We start from the raw sequence: 16,169 nt of genomic DNA, 5'->3' as shown, positions 1-16,169 counted from the left end.
CAACAACCTCAATTGGAGAATCCAAGAACGGCAACCCTCCAAGATAGGCGTGGTTTTGAAAATAGCAATAATTGTAGAGAGAATTCGTTGCATGAGGAAAATCCGGTGATAAGTGAGAGAATATTGTATTGGAATCACGTAGCTTATGGAATTGATGATGGATAGACTGTGGTTAATAGGTAAGATAAAGCAAAACTTGGGTCATATAAAACCAATGTGAAAGTTGGGCCTTTAAACAATAAAGCCTAATATGCTCATAAGAAAGAAAATTATTTCTTTAAACAAAAAGGTCAATCTTTAGGGATGAAGTCAGGTGTCTCTCTCGGATTTTTGAGGTCGTCGAAAATAATTCAGAACCAACATCCAATGGGAGTAGTAGGGGAAAATGTTGGAACTTTAATGCAGGTTCGCAAACAGGACGAGAACACTCCATCTTTGGCAGTAGGACAAAAATGCCTCATACCTTGTTTCCTTCAATCATCGCTAGTGGAAAAGTATAGTTTGGTATAGGTACCATTAGCAAAGAAGGTCGTGAAGCATGACAAGTCACCGACACCAAAAAAGAGTGCAGGATAATGCCGTTGTCGAGGTCTAGCTTCTTTTCAATTTATTTGTTTATGCATAGTTTAAATTTCTTATGCTGGAAAATCAGAGGTGCCTCTAACAAACTGGCACGAGTTCATTGTAGAGAATTGGTAAAAAGATTTCAACCTTCTTTTATTATTTTCGTTGCAACCCACTATCGGTTTCATAATCTAAAAACCTTCTGGGAAGGGCTTGGCTTTTATGCTATTGGTATTGTTGAAGTCGTTGGGCATTAAGGGGGCATTTGGTTTCTTTCCTCTATTCCTAATTTATCTTGTCAACTTATTGATATATTTGATCAGTGAATTACTTTTGATTTGTGTTTGGGTCATGGTATTTGGAGATGTATAATACATGAGCATCTTTAGTGATTTTCCTAGTTCATTATTCTAATTAAGTTAGTGATTTCTCTCTAAATCCTATGTTTTTTAGTCAATATACTTTGAGTACTTTGTGTTCTATGTTTTGTAGAAAATTATTGAAAGAAAACTAGCAAGAATAGATAGGAAACACTCATTCCATGCATGGCGTGCCACCCCATTCTCATATGGCATGCCAAACAAGAGATCAACCTCCAGGGATAAGGGCATGCCACGCCCAACCAACTTAAGTGGCACGCCTTCGTGCCTCACCTCCCAAGAAGCAAGGGTATGCCACGCCCCACACTCAAATTGGCATGCCTTCGTGCCCCCACCAAGCACCCAGCCAAGGGCGTGCCACGCCCATCCTCACCCTTTCACATGCCTTCAACCTTTAACCAGCCCTTAACCAAGGGTGTGCCACACCAAGAATCTCAAGCGGCACACCAGGATAAAGATCAGGAGGCCTTCCAAAAGACCAACTTGAAGGCGTGTGCCAAGTCCAAACAACTTTCCAAGGGGCACGCCACCTTACACACCCATATAACCATTCTTGGGCTAACTTCCAGTGATAATCCAAGTGCAATCTCACTTCACCCAAGTGTCAAGCCAACTCTCAAAGTTCCAAGAGTAATTGCAAGGTCCATGTTCTAAATGAATATCAGAATGGCCAAGCTTCGAGTTTCAAGTATAAGGAGAAGATCAACTTTAGCTGAGATTAATTAGGAAAGATTTGATTTGATTTTGTTTTGAATTTGAAAGTTAGGTTTAGGTTAGAAAATAAATAAGTCCAAAGAACTATTCGATGGGAACCACTTTACATCTTATCACACTTTACAATTCTGTTTTGGTTTTCTCTGTATTATGAGCAGCTAAATCTCCTCTGTTAAGGTTAGGAGCTATGTTCATCTTTTTATGGATTATTAATCTAAGTGTTTTATTTTGTTTGAGGTTTTTACATTGATTTATTTCATGATTAAGTTTTCGTTCTTTATCCTTAAAGATTAGAACTGTTGGAAAATATTCTAACTCCATTTTAGATTCTAGTATTACTTTGGGAAATTTAATATTGGAATTAGCTTGAAAACACTTTCTCATGACTTTTTAATCTAACTAAGAATTATGCGTTAAAAAGTGTGCGACGTATAACTCTCATAATTTTCGATTGGTTCAGAACTAGTTTGAATAAGTGACATATAATTCAACCTAGGATTACTCTTTTAGTCCCTGAATGTTGGTTTTAAGTATAGTAAAGAGATTAATCTATGAAAAAGAGGTAACTTGGAGGTGAATAAAACTTGAGACATGATGAATTATGAATAGAAAGTGCAGAAATAGTGTATGTATGAAGTATATGGCCTTAATGAAATTGAATGAATGAATATGAATTAAAATAAATGATGAATTGGGTGGCCATGATGATATGAATGAATGAATATTAATTTGAATGTGGCTTATGTACTTCTTTATCTGAGATATGAGTTTTCCTGGGTAAGATGCAGTGGCTTGCCACCACGTGCTCCAGGTCGAGACTCGATACTCTATTGACCCTACGTTGTAAGATGTGGCCGGACACTTTAATGCCTCAAAAATTCTCTTAATCAGCAGAATTTATTTATGAATGAGAAAAAGCTATGCATAGACTCTTGGGGATGCGCGCACGGGGACTGTCTAGGGTTTAGCATCCGAATATGTAGGGTTGGCTTTATAACCGACAGATGAGTCTCATTAGCCATAGGACAGACATACATCATATGCATATGCTTGTTTTGGTTACTTGTGCATTAATTGGGTTTGCCTATGTGAATCAATTTGCTATTTATTATACTTGTTACCTGCATTAACTGTACTCTAAATGTGTTTGTTTTGTTTGTCTGTGTAACTCTATTGGTGTTCTGAAGAATTTTGGAGGAAGGAGAAGGATTTTGGAGGGGTTTAGTTAGAGTTTGGTTAAGTTTAAGAACCTTAGAAAACCACCCTGCTTATGGTTTCCATTTTAAAATCCTTAAGTTTTATAATATGAGCGTCGGAGTTCTAGGATCGCCTCTGGCTTTCCCGATACATTATATCTTATGTATGTGGCACCTTTACCATGTTGAGAACCTCCGGTTCTCATTCCGTACAGATATTTGTATTTTTCAGATGCAGGTCGAGAGGCACTTTGCTAGGCGACTGGAGTTTCTGGCACAGCGGAGTTGGGATGTCGTTGTTAGGTTATTTAATGTATGTGTGTGTATTGTATAGACTTCTCCTTATTTTGCTTAGCTCTTGTATCTTGTAGAGGCTTTTGATAGAGAACTAGGATTATTTTGAGTTCTTTATATATATTATTTTTAGAAATGGTAATACCACACTATCTCTATTTTACAGCTTAAACTTAAAACTGTGTATGGTAGGATGTTATATAATGCAGTGTAAATGATTTCGGTAAAAAATAATTGCCTACAAGACCAAAACCGAAGAATGCATTATTATTTATGAAATAATTAAAAAAAAATAAAAAGTTAAACAAAAGACTTTTGCTCTAGAACAAGCATTTATGTAATGTAAATAAAACACGTTCATGATTTCATGGAGATATAAGAAAGAATCAGTGTAATTATTTTATATTATAAAAAAGGATATAATATTGAATATTGAAATTATTGACAAATCTCACTATATATAATTACAATTAATTTCTACATCCAAGTTATTTAACGAATCAAGTCTAAATAAGTAATTTTAACCTAATTTTCTCTCACACACGACTATTTCTAACAAACTTTTGACTTAACGCGCTAATATATATAACTACCTTTTATTCGGATTTAGTTTTCTTTTCGAATGTTCTCTATGTTTTCTATGTTTTCTGCATTCTTTACGTTCTCTTCCTTTTCTATGTTTTCTTCGTTTTCTGCATTATTTTCGTTCAAGATCAATGCTCTTTTATTTGATTTGAAGATTTGGATCAAATTTTTGGAAATCAAGCAATGAAAACAGCTTTGAACAGGTATTTTATTTTCGAACACAATGAATGATTCAAGTTTAGAGTATCAATTGAACCAAGGCTAATTGGACTATTGTTTTGAATCGAATTAAATGACTGAGGTGTGATTTGAATCTAGTCAATGTAGTTTGTTAGTAGTTTATAATTTTAGTGTAAAAACTAAGAAATTTATGTGTTATTGTTAAAAAATTTTAGTGTTATTTATTTTGATAAGTTCTGGATAATTCAAAACTCTTTTTCTTCCTTCTCTTCATCTTCTGCTACTTCTTCTTCTTCTTTTTCATCGTCAATATCTTCTATTTTTCTTATTTATTTTTTTCTTCTTGTTTTACCTCTCATGTTTCATCTTGTTTTACTCTCTTAGCAAGAATAAAAACAAGAAAAAATCAAACAAAGAAGAAGAAAAAACGCATGATGTAAAATTACAAGGAAGATGATGAACCTACATTCATTCAACTAAATAAAATTGTAATACATTACAAACATGTGCATTCAAATCTAATATGAGAAGTAATATTCCTAAAAGAAGAAATAAGAGCAACAGAAAAAAAAGAAGAAGAAAAATATACAGCATTATTAAAGAAGACATTTTTGTGTTTTTGTTGCAAAATTTCGGTATAAAACTAAGAAATTTATGTATTATTGTTGAAAATTTTCGGTGTTATTTATTTTGATAAATTCTGCATAATTCAAAACTCTTCCTCTTTCTCTTTCTCATATTCTGTGTTTCTTCTTCTTCTTCTTTATGTTTTTCATCATCACCATCTTCTTTTTTTTCTTATTCATGTTTTGTTTTTCGTTTTATTCTCTTAACAAGAATAAAAATAAGAAAAATCAAATAAATAAGAAAAATCAAATAAAGGAGAAGAAGAAATATATAATACTGTAAAATTACTAAGAAGATGATGAACCTATATTCATTCAACTAAATAAAATTATAATACATTACAAATATATTGATTCAAGTCTAATATGAAAATCAATGCTTCTAAAAAAAGAAATAAGAGCAATAGAAAAAAGAAAGAAAGAGAAAAAAAAAGAAAAAAAATACAGCATTAAAGAAGACATTTTTGTGCTTCTGTAGCAAAATTTCAGTGTAAAAACGACGAAATTTTATGTATTATTATTAAGAAATTTCGGTGTTATTTGTCCTGATAAGTTTTGCATAATTCAAAATTTTTCATCTTTTGTTACTTCTTCTTCTTCATCTTCTTATTTTATTTTTTCATAATTCTTCGTGTTCACTCTCTTAAAAGAAATAAAACCAAAAGAAAGAGAAGAAAAAATCAATGTTACAAAATTACTAGGAAAAAAAGGAGAAAAAGAAAAAAACGCAGCAACAACAACAATAATAAAAGAACGACGATGGGGAGAAAATACACAAAAAAAGAGGAATGCGAAAAAGAAGAAGAAAGTACGTGGAGAAAAAAGAAGAAAGAAGAAGAAAGATATGACTGTTCACATTAGTTGTTAGGGAATTGGAGAGTGTATTCACGCTCTTACTAATAAAAGTGATTTTTGTTGGGTTTGGACCAATCTATCTATTCTTAATATATAAAAGTAGATGGATAAGTTTATCCACATTACTCTTAATAAATCTTTCTCTTCCTACTAATGTCATGTCAGCAACATCGCTTACTTGACAACATTTTAGAATCAACTACTCAATTTTTTGCCAAATCAACTATTATTTCTAAATTAGCAATTTATATATATATATATATATAAGTAATAATTAGAAATTAATAGTGTCTAATCAAATTTATAACCTACAAAAATTTATATCCCTATATTTATTATATCTTACTGTTATAAACAATCTATTCTTAATAAACGTTCATATTACAAATGTCATAATAATCTATTAATCATAATAATTTTATATTACAAATATTCAAATTTCATACTATTTGAACTTTTTATACAAGTCTCTTATCACTATTTCTTCAAATAATATCAAATTTAATACAAAAAATTTATTTTCGCACTACACAACATCTCAAACTTACTCAATGGAACATTATTCTTTGGACAATATCACCAAACAAATAGACAATTGGTTTATCAAAATTTGCGTGATTCGTTCTATAGTAAACATTAACACTCACAAATGAAAAAGAATCTTTTTGTTTAGAAATGATTATATTGGATGAAAAGGTATAAAACAAACATATTTATTGTATTTTTAAATTGAATTTACGAAAAAATATTTTAATTATTTTTGTTTTTTATATTTTTATATTATTTTATAATACTTTATATATAATTATATTTTAATATCATTAAAATTATATTTCTTTCAATATGCTATTTATGGTTCCTTTTAAATTAATTATCAACTATAATTTACTAACAATGCAGGGAACACATCTTCATGTAATTGTGAAGAAAAATATGATGACCAAATTCAAACATTTGTTACAAGAAGAAAAAATCTATAATATACAAAATTTAAAAATAGAAGATGCAAATGATTTGAAGACCAATTAAAGCTACAATGTAAGCAAATTTTTTACTCACAACTGTTGTAAAAGAAATTAAAGATCTAATTTTAAACCTTTTTTAACATTATTTTAAATTTGCATCACTTGAGACATTGTTTGACAGAGTGGATCAAAGAAAAATACTAACAGGTAATTTCACTTTATACTATTTTAATTATTCTTATTAAAAATAATTTATTCAAAAAAAACTACACATTTTTGTTCTTTTTATTGTAGATGTCATTGGAAAACTACATCAAAAGATTAAGGAGAAAGAAAACCATATAAATTCAAGACACATTTTCGGAAGAACAACATACATGCAAAGATGGAATAAATTAAACAACATAATATAAAGTGCATACAACTCAACAATTCATAAAGAACATGCCTTTACAGGAACCTACGACAGAAAGAAAAAAGCAACAACTCTAACAATAACCAATAAAAAAAGGAGGACAAGCGCCACATAAGAAGACTAAGTTCATCAACTAAAACAAATACAAAAATCAAACCATCATATAAAAATGTCACTTTGTACAATTTCAACATCTAAATCTTTTATACTACAAATTATTTTAAACAAAACACCTTTTAAATTTAACTTTAGTTTACACGTGTTTAATTTAATTCTACAAAACATAGTCATTTTTAATATTTATTATATACTATTATTAATTTATCTTCTGCGCATTGCGTGAGTCTCATTTTAGTTTGATTAAATTTAGTTGTCAAAAATATTTAAATGTGTAGTAAGATTAATATAATTAATCACTAATTATTAACAAATTTTATCATTAATATATAATCACTTTCCAAAAATAACTTTAAGAAGAGACACATGAAAGCTAGTTAGAAGGTGTCATGTCAGTATGTTTGTCCCTATAACACTATGCGTCATAGAATAATACTTGTTTAAATTCTGGTATAATACACACAAAATTTCAGTTCAATTCATATTTTTGTTAGAATTTCTTAAATTTATTCTTTCCTAATTTATTAAATCTGTATGTATATATTCTATTATTCAATACATATTGTATTTTTGTATAACATTCTTCATATATGATTAATATTGTTCAACATATTACAATATAATACAAGGTAGTTATAAATAAAATGACTAAAATAAAAATATTGTAAATTAAATAAAACAAATAAAAATATTGTAAATTAAATCAAACAAACACGTATACTATTATTCTCTTAAAATCAATAAATAAGATAAATTAATTCAAAACATAATCATGTTTTTCGTCAAACCCTATCTATTATTCAAAATACCTATCCCATGATTTAATTTTCAATGTATCTCAATTAGATACCTTAATTTATTCTTTATGTAGATAAATTTTTTAATTCATTGTATTTTCATTTTCCAAATGGAGCAAAGGATATTTTTTAAAGAAAATTTTAATTTTAACGGGAGGATAAAGATAGAAAAAATAAAATATTTAGAATAAAAATAGAACACTTATGAACGCAATTAAAACTTAACAGAAATACTAGAGACTAAAATAATTGTTATTTGTTCTAGTGTGTTTAGACTGTGGTGTGGTTTGTTAAATTGAAATTTAAATGAAAGTGATTTTATAAAATTGATTTTTAGTAAAAGTAAATTTGTGTTAATATAATTTATGTTTGATAATTCTATATTAAAATTGATTTTTGATAAAATAAATATTGTTTGAATAATATTAGTTAAAATTATTTTTAGATAGATAATTACTAAAAAGGACATGACATTAAATTATAATGTTATTTTTTTATGCATATTAATTTTTTTGATACTTTTTTTATATGTTTTTTATTTAGTATATTTTTAGTATTCTTTTTTAGTATGCTATAATTTTTTACTATTATTATTATTTATAATTAATTTATTTGTTTAATTTACTTTATTTAATGAGATCAATAAATTATATTATAAAAAGATAATAATAAATATAACACACAAAATCACAATTATAAAGTCAGCAAAAAAAATCACAATGATAAAAGTGTATAATATCAAACAAAAAGGTAATAAAAAAACAAAAATAATAAATAATAAAAAAAACTCATATAAAGAGAAATAATAAGAATTTCATAAATAATACAATAACATGTACAAAGGATAAAGTTGATAAAAAAAATAAATGTTGAATATCTATGGCTAAAAACCTGTTAGTAAAACGTAAAAGCTAAAAATTGTTATTTTTTTATCATTATGATTTTAAGTATAAAATCACTTCTACATTCATAAAGAGAAAAATTAGTCAAACAAAAAATTAAAACTTTTAAAAAACTGAAACGTGCTTTTTTTTTTTGTAACGTATTTGTCAAACACATTTATAGTATATATTATATGAAAAATAAGTTTTAGATAAGTTAATATCCATTTTTTACCAACAAAACCGATCATATTCGGATAAAAGTAAAATTTTAAAAGTCTAAATGTAAATCAAAATTGAATAAGATAAAATAAAAGAATATATTTAAGTATAAAATATTTTTTTATAAAAAATGATTATTCTATTTTTCATTAATTTCTATGAACCAAACTTTCATTAAAACAAAAAATAAATGAACAAATATACACACAAAAATTTGTTATGAATAAGTATATACAAAAATTCATAAATATCAAAATACAAAGATTGTTTTTAATGAACAAAAAATATAATGCCGTTAATGAATATGTAAGACTTGAAATGTACTTTTATTCATTAAAAATAATTTTGAGAGTATACTTTGATATTACAAATTTTAATGCATACTTTTACCTATCCCAAATATTTTATAAGTTATTATAACAAAAAAAAAGATTGTAAAGAATCCAATTGATTCATCATTTTTTTGTTTTTTGAGATGATGTCTGTGGCGAAAAAACTTATTTCATTGTAAAGGAGGTTTATGTAGAGTAAGGAGGATGAGAAAGATGGGATGCCGGTGGTAAAGTGGAAACTAGTGCAAATTCCAAAAAGTCAAGGCGGTCTGGATGTGGGAGATGCAGTGAATCGTAACACAGCTCTCTTGTTTAAGTGGTGGTGGCAGTTTTTAAAAGAAGACTGTCCATTATGGAAGAAGATTGTGTGCTCATGTAATAACTTGAATCATTCAGAGATGCTTGCTAGCCAATATGTGCCTAAACAGGGTGGTCCGTGAAAGGATATTTATTGGTTACAGGTTGTTGATCAACGTGTTAGGGATAAATTGATTCGGGGCCTAAGTTGGAAGGTAGGGGATGGAAGGAGGATTCAGTTCTGGGAGGACAGCTAGCTACAAAACGGGGCATTGAAAGATACTTATCCAAGACTTTTTTCGGTTTCAAACCAATGAGGTTCTGTTATGGGGGATTGTGGTTTTTGTTATGGGGGATTGTGGTTTTTGGGATGGGCTGGAATGGATATGGAATTTTCAATGGAGGAGGGAGTTGTTCTAATGGAAGATGGAGTTACTTAATCAGCTCCATGCAACCTTACAATTGGCCAAGTTAACTACTCTGAGAGAGGATCGAGTCATATGAAAGTTTGATAAAAAAAAGGGGTATTTTTTCTACTAACTCGTTTGTATAGGTTATGCAGGCAGAAATGCTCCCGGAAGATATCACCAATTACAGTTTCACTAGCACTATTTGAAACTATGTTCCACCAAGAGTTGAGTTATTTGCTTGGTTTGTTTTGGTAGAAAGAGTAAACACTAAAGAAAGACGGACTCGTTTAGGTGTTATTGGTCAGGAAGATATTCTTTGTGTACTGTGTAACAAAGAGGTGGAGCACATATTTTACTTGTTTATTAGTTGAGTTTTCTTGGAAGGTGTGGTGTGCTTGGTTGTTTACGTCAGGTAGACTATGGACGATTCCAAATAATATTAAGCAACACTTTGAGAGTTAGGTGGCAGCTTCAAGAGAGAAAAGAGAACATAAACAATAATTCCAGATGATTCCGTAACTTCTTTACTGTTGTCTAAAATATTTGGCTCGAAAAGAATAATAGAATTTTTCAGAATAAGCACTTGGAGGTAGAAGATATCATCAATAGAACGGTAAACAGCTACCTAAAATGACAAGGTATTGACTCCCAAAATTGTTGATAGCAACACTCGAAATGACTATATTTTAACGTGTTTGTTTGATTGTTGATTTTAATTGCTCCACCTTATTGTATAAAATTCTTTACTTCCAAAAAAATATATATACGAACAATCTGTACATTGAGCTACTTTTACAAGAAATTTTAAGAAAGAGCAAGACATGAAAATTTATAAAATTTATGTAAACTAGGTGAATTAAATAAAACAGGTGAGAACATTAATATTAATATTAATAATAATATTTATTATTATTATTATTGTTATTGTTAATAATAATAATAATAATAATAATAATAATAATAATAATAATAATAATAATAATAATAATAATAATAATAACTTGACAACTGACAAGAATCCTTTCTCAGCTTAAATATTCTTCCATCAAATCCAATAATAAGAACAAACGCCACATCCCAATATGTTACCAGCCACCAATTTTCCTCGGCTAGTTTTCAGAACCATCAAATGCACAAAAACACAAGCCTAGATGTCATGAAAAGCAATGATTGCCCAGAAAAAGTCCAGCAATCGGGTCTTCAGGTTGCTCATTCTCCGTCTTTTATGGATCCCCTTATGGTGCAACAACTCTACCATAAACCACACAAATCAAAGGAATCGAAAATTTAAAAGCACATTTCCCAAGATGAAGCAGATGGAAGAAAGCAGCTTGGCAAAAATTTAGCTGAAAACTTATTGCTAGTTAGAATCATTATCATGCATGCCTTAAGTAATTACTAACTAGGAATAGCACAACCACTTGAAAGAAAGGATTATCTCAAGATGACATCGGCTTATAGACCTCAGAGCCTTTTTCCATTCTTGTACTCCCTCATACTTTAGTAACATTAGGATATCAACCTTGAGAAAAGAGTTGAACAAAGCGAGAGTAATGATAGAAGAAATACAGACCTTCACCTCCATCATCTTCCCTCACGCCACCACTTGAAGAAAGATCAGTGGCCTCCTGCACTGCTAGGTTCTGATGTCCGGATGGAACAGTATCTCCATATTCATCATTTAGCATGGAAGTTACCATGGGCTGCTTCAGATTGGGAACATGTGTCATGTATGTAAATTAGTATCTTCATTTTCATTTTTTTTCAATGAAATGAGACAGTCTGAGTAGAAATTCGTTTGTGCGCACATGTGTGGGTGTGAGAGACAGAGGAGAGGCAGGAAGGAGTTTCAGTTATACCTCATCTTCCAATGGAGTTGGGGCAAGAAAGCCATTGATGCCCTGATTAAATTGTACAAGCAGTAAAAGAAAAAGATGAAACTCCATATGTTATAGTGGAAACAAATAGGGTAGCAATGCTAGAATAGCACAAGCTGAAGTCAAAAATATCAAACAAGCATAACAAGGACAGCTACATCTACCTTTAATGTTTTTCTATTTTTAGGATTTTATTAAGGAGAAAAAGTAAAACAGAGAAACAAAAACAGACATGATTCACAAAAACCTAAAAACTGAAAATGAAAACAAATAACATTTTCACAGACCAAACAAGCTCTTATGATCTCATAAATTTCCCAGATTTTTCATTAAGCATCCAAGGCAAATTTTGAAACCATTTCATCCTTCTCTTATTTTGATAAAAGAGGAAATCTTATCGGGGGAAAAAAGGATAGATTATTTGCCTTTGGGGGGGGGGATGGATTGTGGGGTGGCCCCCACACATATAATTTACTGATAAAAAATAATATTACAGCATACCTTCAACATCTCAGATTCAGTGGGGCGGAGCCGAGGCTCTTTGGTCAGGCACTTCGCAACAAAATCATGAAAAATAGAGACCTGAAAAGGAAAATCAAATTAAAGTATAAAACCAATATCAAGTTGTCATGTTTAAAGATATCATAACTGAATTAGGATATGGACATTGCCATGTGATAATAGCACATTAATCGTAATTTTTAAATAGCTCAAATGATCGGGGTATATATACTAACTAGTGCCCTGGTAATCTATGTAGAACATAAGGCGGCAGACCAACTTCGTACTGTCTCTCTGTATGAGCAGGAAAATAAAAGAACATAATAACAATAAGAGAAGAAATTACAATGAATTTGGATGATTAAGAATTCTTATTGAAAGAAAAACGTATTGTTAATCCTTAACACATGATAGCATACTTCCATTTATATGAATGTTCAAGATTTACATGAACTTAAAATCCAACAAATTAGGTCAACTGAGGAGGTTCTTCCTTATAGAAAAAGAATGTATCTAGCATGCAACTAGCTAAAGAGGGCACAATATAAGTCGCTCAAGGGTTATATAGTTTCCTTACCAGAGTTGACTACATAAACTTTAAGTTTAATACATCCTCATTTTAGGTGATCAAAGTTTAATGGCATCTTAATCAATCAATCCTTACACGCTCTCACTTCTTTCCCCTCAAATTTTATATTAGTAAAATAAGCTTGTTCAACAGAGAGTACAGACTACAAGGGCAAAAGTTTTGCAGCAACTTAGTGGTGATTTATAAAAGACAACAGAAGCACAACATATTAATATAGCACATAGAAAATAAAATTCAAGATCAATATTACTATCAAAACAAAAGATAGCATTCTAAATCAATACACAACCAACAAGTAACTGTTCTAGTTTACTGCTTCACTAATAGCAGAAAGTATATCTAGGATATTATAGTAAAGAAACAAACCATTTTTCTTTATCCTCAAGCATTGGAGCTGGCTCAATGGATATCATGAATAAAACCTATGAAGAATAATAAAGGAAAGATCATCATACACTTCATCCAAAGAATCACGTGTGTGGCATGTGTCACCCATCATACTGTTTAGCCAATTAAGCTGATGTATTACAGACTTTAGAGGCGTACAGCTTATAAGGTGTTGCCAGAAATTTTAATGTGATTGGAAAGAAATTAGAAATTAAATATTTCTGAAAGCGGAATCTATTAAGCTCGCACTAACAGCAGATACTACCAAAACATTTGTTCTTTCACACTCATGAAGCTAGTTTGTGAGAGTGTATGGGAGAGAGGAATTCTGGGTCCTTTCATCGCTAGTTAATTATTCATCCAAATAACTCACAAAATACAGCCTAATGTTTACATTCCTTATAATTCATAGCATTTATGTTTCTCCTCCCTGATTTAAATACTCAAAGCTTCTCCAACTGACAAACTTGTAACAGTAACACTTAATCTTCCACACTTTATGTGAACTTCAACATAAATACAAGTTAAACAACAGCTAAGAAAGAGTAGGAACATAGAGATTAGATATTTCTAATACAACAACGTTCAATATCAATTTAGCACTAACCCTCATCGGATGCACTGATGATCTTGGAGGAACTCCCTGAAAAATATGATAACAAAATTTAACCAAATCCAAGCATGAGGATCAGCAAAATTTGTTTAATATCGCATCAGTATAAATAAAGAGAACTACCATAAGACTTCAATTTAAATACAAGAGTTAATACCATAAATAACAAGATATGGATGAACGTGATAATATAACCTCATGACAATAATTCTTTCTACATAAGATCGAAAAATATTTAATATATTTAAACTAACATGCTTTGTACCTCAACCACCTTAGAAGACACCCCAAAACAAACACAAAGTATTAACCCAGTAACAAATATCTTATCTTACAGAAGGTGATAGGAAAAGGAGAAAAGGGTAAGAGGAAAACTCAAATGAACACGCAGTGGATAAACTAACAGCTCATTTGGATACAAAGGAAATTAAAGCAGAGATTCAGTATATACCTCAGCCATTTCAATCGCAGACACACCAAGAACCCAAACATCTACCTGGAGAAAATGTAATAAATAAAGGCCAATGCTACCATGGTGAAGTGAAAAAATTTCAACATGTATTGAAATGAGGTGGATACCTCTTATGAAGGACGCGTGGTCGTGTTGATATGATAGAAGGAGACACGGACTGACTGGCATTAATAGGACGCAGAAATTTGTCCAGTGTTATGAGGCAATTAGATGAAAAACTATGTTTAAATTAATTGCTTAATCATTCTCTTAATTTTGGAAAGAGTTGGGTTGGTATTTATTTATGCAGTTGGGCTTTTTTTGCTAAATCCATGAATTGGACTGATATTGTATGGGAATGATCCAAATTAACCCATAGTCATATATATAATAAATAACTTAGCTGTTCGGAAAAAAAAAAGAGAAAAAGTTAGCTCATAAATTGTAGAGGGAAAAAACGACTTAGTTGATAAATTATTGTTTAATAATCAGTGGTTGCATTACATTGAAATAAATTAAATAATTTATTCTTCAAAATATTAATCTGTTAACAATGATTTATTTCAGTTAACCAAATAGTAACATTGTCAGTCATTTAATCAAATAGGGACTAATTTATTTTATTTTTAAATCACAAAATCAATTTTTTTTACAGTATTAAATTTTAAATAATTTAATTTATAGTCAATATTTTCAATATAACCTTAATATTCACCAATTTAATAAAGGAAATTTTTTTTTTGATAATCAAATACACATGACTAACAATATTAGCATATTACATGCTATCCCGTCCCAGCAAACAATGGAAACATAGGCTATAGGTCTAGCATATGGATTTTGTTATGATATGGGATGGGCTTTTTGGTTCGATTTTTCGGTAGTTAAAATTATGAGTTAAAGTTTTTGCGAGTTGGATAGAGAAGAAAAATTTTGGTAAAAAAGCCCAATAATTATAAAAGTAGAAAACAAAAATACAATGGTAGTTGCTAGTAATTGGTTAATTTAGAAAGAAAAATATATAAGTAAACTCGAAAAAGTAAAATAAAAAAAATATATAACAAAAAAAAACTTAGTCAAAAAAATTATGATTAGAATTTAGAATATTGTTCAGAGTCAGTGTAATTATGATAATTTGAAAATTGATAAGATTTAAGGATTGAAAAAATTAGAAAATGAGAACTTTGGTTTGAAGAAAGAATTGTTTTAATTAAAATATAAGTAGATGTTTATTAAACCAACTAGGAATGATAAAAAAGTAGTTACGTATTTTTAGAGACGATAATAATAGTTGTCATTGTTAAGTATGAGTTAATATTTTTCTAATTTATAATTAAAAAATTCTTGAAGAAGTCATGGTTGTTGTCGGTGTATTTTTGTGTATTCTTATATACTGTTTATATATTTATATATTATCTGGAGATGGTGATAATGCATTAAAAAGCGGAATTGAAAAAACTTATAACCGAGTTTGCCGCGGAGTTAGGTGAACTATATAAAATTTATAGAGTTTGCCGGAGATATGGCGAAGTTGCCAAATTTTATAGAGTTTGTTGGCGGTTCGGCGAACTTGCTTAAATGCCAAGAAAAAAGAAAATCGTATTTAGAGAACTAAAGTTCATAAATCATGCTGGGAAAAATTATACCCTTTTTTGATTTAAGAAAAAAATCCCTTAGGATATGCATTTGATTAAGCAAAATGTAACGCTGAACACGAGACACACCTCGAAAGTGATTTGTGATCATATTCCGCAAAGGCCGTTTCTACCGTGCTGTAGCCATTATATTTCAGCAGGCGATAAACTGAGCTAGCAGCATCTTCTAGTAGACGCGTATTGATAAACTCCGCACGTACGCCGTTCTCCTTTCCGGGCTAATTATGCATGAGACTGCATGTGGTGCTTCACACTCCTCGCTGTGC

At 30.0% G+C, this 16,169-nt stretch overlaps 1 protein-coding gene across 12 annotated transcripts; it reads right to left on the bottom strand.

Moving 5' to 3' along the window:
- Nucleotides 1-10,839: 10,839 nt before the first annotated feature.
- On the bottom strand, nucleotides 10,840-14,428 carry LOC112789901 (uncharacterized). Of its 12 annotated transcripts, none has more exons than XM_072232612.1 (8): nucleotides 14,377-14,428; nucleotides 14,249-14,293; nucleotides 13,792-13,827; nucleotides 13,164-13,219; nucleotides 12,209-12,289; nucleotides 11,690-11,731; nucleotides 11,404-11,536; nucleotides 10,840-11,081 (listed from the first exon to the last, which is right to left on the bottom strand). In XM_072232612.1, the coding sequence occupies exons 4-8, from the start codon at nucleotides 13,164-13,166 to the stop codon at nucleotides 10,978-10,980; spliced, it is 363 nt and encodes a 120-aa protein (XP_072088713.1). In that variant the 5' UTR covers nucleotides 13,167-13,219; nucleotides 13,792-13,827; nucleotides 14,249-14,293; nucleotides 14,377-14,428; the 3' UTR covers nucleotides 10,840-10,977. The 12 variants fall into 12 exon arrangements, 10 of the variants coding, with proteins under 10 accessions (XP_072088713.1, XP_072088716.1, XP_025687838.1 ...); XM_072232615.1 differs by having other exon boundaries at nucleotides 11,404-11,533; nucleotides 14,377-14,426; XM_025832053.3 differs by lacking the exon at nucleotides 13,164-13,219 and having other exon boundaries at nucleotides 14,377-14,421.
- Between the last annotated feature and the right edge of the window lie 1,741 nt (nucleotides 14,429-16,169).

This window comes from Arachis hypogaea, chromosome 3, assembly GCF_003086295.3.
Source record: "Arachis hypogaea cultivar Tifrunner chromosome 3, arahy.Tifrunner.gnm2.J5K5, whole genome shotgun sequence".
Classification (NCBI taxonomy): Eukaryota; Viridiplantae; Streptophyta; class Magnoliopsida; order Fabales; family Fabaceae; genus Arachis; species Arachis hypogaea.
The sequence above is the reverse complement of the archived record's forward strand: the minus strand, read 5'-3'. Positions and strand labels throughout refer to the sequence as shown.

What these genes read in the sequence shown, in the direction of transcription:
- LOC112789901 (XM_025832053.3), bottom strand. An exon ending in CATCAGTGCATCCGATGAGG is followed by an intron (nt 12,290 to 13,791) that starts GTTAGTGCTAAA and finishes TTTCCTTTTCAG; the next exon opens with GTCTCTATTTTTCATGATTT. An exon ending in GGAAGATGATGGAGGTGAAG is followed by an intron (nt 11,082 to 11,403) that starts GTCTGTATTTCT and finishes GGTTTATGGTAG; the next exon opens with AGTTGTTGCACCATAAGGGG.